Source organism: Austrofundulus limnaeus, unplaced genomic scaffold (assembly GCF_001266775.1).
Source record: "Austrofundulus limnaeus strain Quisiro unplaced genomic scaffold, Austrofundulus_limnaeus-1.0 Scaffold64, whole genome shotgun sequence".
In the NCBI taxonomy this organism is placed as follows: domain Eukaryota; kingdom Metazoa; phylum Chordata; class Actinopteri; order Cyprinodontiformes; family Rivulidae; genus Austrofundulus; species Austrofundulus limnaeus.
This window is the reverse complement of record NW_013952466.1, coordinates 55,540-62,192: the sequence shown is the minus strand read 5'-3', so window position 1 is coordinate 62,192 and position 6,653 is coordinate 55,540. Positions and strand designations below refer to the sequence as shown.

The window sequence follows — 6,653 nt, the reverse complement described above, 5'->3', positions numbered from 1 at the left end:
AAATGAGAGTCTAGGTTAGGTTTAAAGTCTCTTTGAGACATGCTACAAAACACTATTGATTTTTAAAACCTGTTAAAAAGCACTGTTGACTCTGTGTCATAGGGCTGGGCGATTAATTGATTGCGATTATTGATCGAGACAAAATTCAGGTCGATCACAGTGATCAGCTGTGAGCTTCTTACTTGATCAAACATGACAGAAATGTGCGYGACAACAGCCAATCCACCAGTAAAAAAAAAGACACAGAGGAGGGAAACAACGACACAGACAGAGATACAGTAAAAGAAAAAAGTTAATAAGCAGTGTTTGTACATGTTATTATCAGCTGACCTGTGACGAAAAGAAAAATACAGTGATATACCTTGAAACCGGTGTAAATGTTGAAACTACCGTGATATAAAATTTGGGTCATACCGCCCAGCACTACTGTTAGGTCCCTGTACAACCGGTGTCAGAGCTTGGTTCACATTGCTGGTAGTAAGTGGGACTCATTTCCAGTGAGAGTTGGACTCCACCAAAGTTGGCCTTTGTTACAGATTCTGTTCATAACTTTATGGACAGAATTTCTAGGCACAGCCAAGGCGTTGAGGGGATCCTTTTTGGTGACCTTAGGATCACTTCTCTGCTTTTTGCGGTTGATGTGGTTCTATTGACTTCATGAGATCGTGATCTCCAGCTCTCACTGGAGCGGTTCACAGCCGAGTGTGAAGCAGCTGGGATGAGGATCAGTGTGTCCAAATTTGAGACCATGGTCTTGAGCCGGAAACCGGTAGGTTGCCTTCTCTGGGTCAGGGAGGAGGTCCTGCCCCAAGTGCAGGAGTTTAAGTATCTCACGGTCTTGTTCACGAATGAGGGAAGAATGGAGCGGGAGATAGACAGGCGGATTGGTGCTGCGTCTGCAGTACCGGTCTGACGAAGGCGAAGCTTGGTTTATAATAACAATAAATAATAATGCATTTTATTTATAGGCGTCTTTCAAAACTCTCAAGGTCACCTTACAAAAGTCAACGYAAGTTTACGTTCCTACCCTCATCTATGGTCACAAGCTTTGGGTAGTGACTGAAAGAACAAGATCTTTAGCACGCCGTTTAGCACGGCGCACAAAGAACGCAGAAGGTGAGGCATTTTCCGTACATGCGGTGTGTCCAAAGCAGCCAACGCCGGAGTTAAAAAATCTGATCCTTCACCGCTCGTTGTGTCTGTGACAACCAATCAGAGAGACTCACTTTTCCATGTGACAGTTTCCTGAATGTTGCACACAAACAGATGGACAGGAGCTTTTTAGCTGAAATCAACCGTCCRCAGTTGGTGTTCTGGCTGGAGATTTCAGCACCAATGCGGGTCAGCAGGTCGTTATACTGACCGCAGTGTTAAACTGGGCTCGGGACAAAAAATAGTTGGTCAGCACGCAGCTCCTGGAGTGGTGAAACTAACCGAACAAACCGCCTCTAAATCATCTGGTGAATTAATTATCTGCTGTGCGCAACATTGGCTTGCTCTTTAGTAAATAAAGAAAAGCCATTTTCTTTATTTTATCTTTATTTCATCTGCCGAAGACAGACCGTAAAAAAACCAAGACGATCCTCCCTCTTCAGACACGCATCTAGTCTCTGTCCTGGTCTGAACRTAGTGCGTCCAACTGGAGGCGTTGGGCACATTTTTGCTGCTCAAAACGCATTCGGTGTGAACGTAGCATTAGAAAAGCTCAGTCATCCAGGAGGGACTCAGAGTACAGCTGCTGCTCCTCCACATCGAGAAGAGCCAGTTGAGGTGGTTCATCTGTTTAGGATGCCTCCTGGACACCTCCCTGGTGAAGTGTTTCGGGCATGTCCCACTGGGAGGAGACCCAGGACACGCTGGAGGGACTATGTTTCTCAGCTGGCCTGGGAACACCTTGGGATTCCCCCGGATGAGCTGGCCCAAGTGGCTGGAGAGAGGGAAGCCGCTTATGGGCTCGACACACGGGAGGCGATGTCGCTCGTTCTCCATTCATTTCCTATGGAGCCTGTGCGGTGAGGCGACAATCGCTTGGTCTCCTCCAGCTAAGCGACCGGCGAAAAAAAGTGCATGTGAAATTTCGCGCTCGTTCACGTAGACGTGTACACGCGAGCTTGCGACGTGACCCAGTAAAGTTAAAAAATGTTCAACTTCTGTCGCTGTCACTTGGCGCAACAACCAATCAGCGAGGGTTTCATTGACTGACCAATCAGAAGAGAGTATGCTACACACTGCAGTCAGCACCAGTTTCAACATCGAGGAAAACATTATTTTGTCTGTATCTGACTTCCCGATTTTATTTGACACTTMCAGAAGTGATTACAGGGATGTACATAAAAAGGCAGCCGTATGGGAACTTGTTGGGGCCAGAGTGAAGTTGTCCGGTAAGTTTTCTACACATAAAGTTGCATTTAAGAGTCCATTTTGTCAGTTTTTAAACATTATAGTATCGTAGGATTTGTGCTGTTGATCCTCCAACGTATAGTAACGTTTATATGTTATATAATGTGTACCATTTTATAAATGTAGCCTATATAAAGTTATGRCTTTACTWTTATAATAAATMWATAATACTTTTACAGTGAAAAAAATGACATATATACAAGTATAATCTACAAATACGTTTATTTCATTCATATTTCAATAGAGGAAAATATTAAATCAACTCATTTGTAAGATTTATTATAAAACAACATATAAACTTGTCTAAACATTTATTAAACACTCCACAAACCAATAAAGCACAGTCATTTTTTTGGACAAATTGTCCATGAATTCCCTAATTACAAATGGTGAATTGTCCTCAACACCATGCCAGGGAAAAAAATGTCTTAAACCCATCTATAATATTTGATGTTGCCATGGCACCTCTCCAGCTGTCGAGTTGAAGTAGTCACAGTATTTTTTTCTGATTGAAGCTGCCTCTCTGCTTGAGTTGTTGGAGCCAGTCTGGGTAGTTTGTGTAGTGGGTGGTAAGTGTGGAATCCCTCGCTCCATTTCTCCATTTTGACGCATGTAATTATGAAGAACACATGTTGCCTTCACAATAGAATCAGCTTTCCCTGGGCAGATACTCAGAGCATGGCGATACATTCGCCACTGGGTAGAAAGGATGCCAAAAGCATTTTCAACTATTCTCCTGGCACGAGACAAGCGGTAGTTGAAGCACCTCTCTTTTCTTTGTAGCTGTCTCCCTGGATATGGCCTCATGATGTGTCATTGAAGTAGGAAAGCTTCATCTGCCACAAGTACATGTGGCATTGGCCCCAGGTCCTCTGCACCTTGTATTGTGGTGTCTACTGGTATGCCCAGTGTGCCTGCCCTCAGACGTTTTCCAAGTGGAGACTATGAGAAGATGACCCCATCACTGTTCCTGCCATATCCTCCAACATCAATGACTCTAAACATGTAATTAGCATCAACTAGCGCTAAAAGGACAATAGAATGCGAACCTTTGTAGTTGAAGTATTTGGAGCCAGAGGATGGAGGAGCTTGTAGCACAACATGTTTCCCATCTAGTGCACCAATGCAGTTTGGGAAATTCCATTTGGTTTTGAAACCCTCTGATATGGCTTTCCAGTCATCTGTTGTTGGCTCTGGCATGTATTCAGGTTGCAGCACATCCCAAATGGCCTGGGAGACGTCATCCACAATCTTTCCAGCAGTTGAGTTTCCCACACGGTAGTTGAACCCAGTAGTTGCAAAGGAATCTCCTGTTGCAAGGAATCTGAAGAAAATGTATAAATAAGAAATTATGTTACAGTTAAAAGTATTAGTATAAATAGTACAAGTAGTATAATAGTACAAATATTTACTGACTTATACTGTATCTAAATTACATTTTTTTAAAGTTCCTAATATATGTTTTTGTAAGTATGGTATTGACTTATTTTGATCTTGTTTTTACAGGTGAAGAGGTCAAGAAGCACTGGAAAAACCTCAGAGACACTTTCATTAGGGCCCATAAAGCTCTCAAAACTAAGAAAAGTGGCTCAGCAGCTAGTGACCAGAAGATATGGAAGTACTTCAACATCATGTCCTTCCTGGAGCCTTATACAAAGGAGCGTGATACCAGTGGCAACCTAACAGCAGATGACCCACAGAGGGAGGAGGAGGAAGAGGAGATGATAACATTAACCCTGGAGCCTGTGACAGAGGGTGAAGATGGTGTGGATGCTGATCTACAGCACACAACAAGCAGTGAGACCACTAGTGATTCCAGCAGCATGGACCTCTCAACTCAGCAAACACCACAATCATCTTCTCAAAAGACCAACCCAGTGAAACGGAGAAGGCCTGATCAGACCAGCTTTGAGGAGTCCATCCTCAGCAGAGTGGACAATATTCGAGCCCAAATCCAACGTATTGCTGAAGATGAAGATGAGCTTTACCTCCAAAGCCTTTTGCCCATTCTCAGACAGCTTATGGGAGCCCGAAAATCTGAGGCCAAGATGGAAATAATGAGTACTCCATAAGTTTGAGTTTGGAGAAGGATAATTATCTTCATATCATCTTTAGTGATTCTTGCAATTGCTCTCATTTGCACTGTATGTTTACAGCTCCGGATAGTATTATAAAAATATGTTTAATATTTAAAACACTCATAAATGTTTAATTGTTGCCTTCTTTGTAAAAGTGCAATATGTAAAGTTCTTTAAAATAATTAGATTTGTCATATGTGCTGTTCATTTTTCACTAAACAACCATACACCGCTATACCTGAGTTAAAATATAACTGCTAGCATTCAAAATAAATATTATGGGCTTAAACATATCAAAAATTACATACCTCAGATAGCAAGCTGTTCTTCAGGACTGATGGGTTCCCTCATGTTTGTGTGAATCTTCTCAATTTTGGGGGTTACCATGTTTAGTAGTTTGGAAAAAAGTTCAGGGCTCAAACGAAAGTAGGCTTTGAATTTATCTGGATCAGCCTTGAGATCTGTCATCAAATGATGATATTCACCATGTTGCTTCCTTGTCTGTAATATAGGATGAACGCAAGGCTTTCTTTTTCTTTTGTAGAGCAGACTTAACAGCAAGATTTCAGTCAATTCCAGTAAAATCTGACTCTTCATCCTCGTTGCCTTGTCTGATACAGACTGCTTTTAAAATGTCTAAATCACTCACAATATTGAAAATAATATATATATAAATAAAYGACGGGTAGAAAACCAACCGATCAGATTGCTTTGAGACAAGCGACACCATAGCGTGATTCGCAACGYTGCTGTCGCTATCGCGTCCCGCGTGTCGGGTTTGACCCTGACTGCAATGACAGCCGTTGATCGCTGTAGTTTGTCGCTCCCTGTCTGTCCAGCCCATTAGGCTGCTGCCCCCGCGACCCGACCATGGATAAGTGGAAGAAAATGGACGGACGGACTAATAAAAGGGAAGAAATTGCAATACTGAAAACAATTTTTCACAAATATATTTTCTAGTTTTTATTTCTGACATGTTCATTGTATAAAAGCATGAAGAAGGCAGGCATGTATGTACTTGATATATCCAGTTCTCTGGACTTTTGACGTTTCCAGCCTACCTCATTTGTGACCTTTGCACCAAACAGCCACCCAGCTCCTCTGGGACTGATGGCCCACGTATCCACATCTTCAGGGTCCGACCACACCAGGTCACAGAAAGCTCCTTTGTGGGGGATCTCCTGGTTCCGCTCAATGGTTCGAATTTGGTCCAGGGTCTTTATGTCTGGAGAGAGGCCGCCGTGTACACACAGGACCTGCTCGTCCATCAGCTGACACAAAGAAACACACAAACTGGATCACATCTCTGATTCTTTTCTGCACTGAGACTTTACAAGTTTCTCATAAAMCTGTCTCTGAGCTTAGATGTTCTTGTACAACAGCACAGTGAACAATCTATTCTTGGTGTTACAGTGGGCTCAGTTAATAAACAACACTTAGTAAACAGTAAGGCACGATGCATTAAACACACACACACACACACGTTTGTATTTCTATCGTTATTAGGACCGTTCATTGACTTCCATTCATTTCCAGTAATTTCGACAGCCTAACCCTGACCACAAACTCTAAGGCTAACCTCACAGGTACCTGACCCTAAAACTAACCTAAACTCAATTCATACCTTAGTCCTAAACCCACCCCCCAACCCAAAAATGGAGTTCCACCGTATTAGGACCAGTCTTTGGTCCCCATTAGGACTAATGGTCTTGACAAGGTAGGTGTGTATACTGGAAACGGTCCTAAATAGGTAACAAAAACAAGTACACACACACACACACACACTTCCTTGTATTTGCATCAAACTGAGGACTTTGTATTGACTTCCATTCATTTTTGTAACTGTATTTATGCCTAACCCAGACATTTTTCCTAAAATTAGCCATTACTGGTCTGAAGAAAATTTTGTAACTGATTAATTGAATGTTAGATGCAGTATTGTATTTTATACTTTCTGATCATTTCAGCCTTTAAGGTTAAAACACAATAAGAGTTGGTGTGTGTTATCATGTGTTCTTTCTTTAGCCTAAACAAAAATGAGTTATGTTCTACATCTGACGTAAAAGGTAACACCTCCAGGTGTTTGTGATTAATCTTAAATATCTACTAAATTTAACCAGGTGTTTCAATGCCTTTAAATTACACAATCATTTATATATATATATATATATATAT

General features: G+C 41.9%; 1 protein-coding gene across 1 annotated transcript in view; it reads right to left on the bottom strand.

The window, feature by feature from the left end:
* Positions 1-6,653, bottom strand: part of LOC106518606 (serine/threonine-protein phosphatase 6 catalytic subunit) — a 20,832-nt gene that overhangs the window by 2,867 nt on the left and 11,312 nt on the right. Inside the window, exon 6 of the mRNA XM_014009956.1 lies at positions 5,540-5,749. Within this exon, the coding sequence (XP_013865410.1) occupies positions 5,540-5,749 (210 nt within the window). The remainder of the gene's footprint in view (positions 1-5,539; positions 5,750-6,653) is intronic.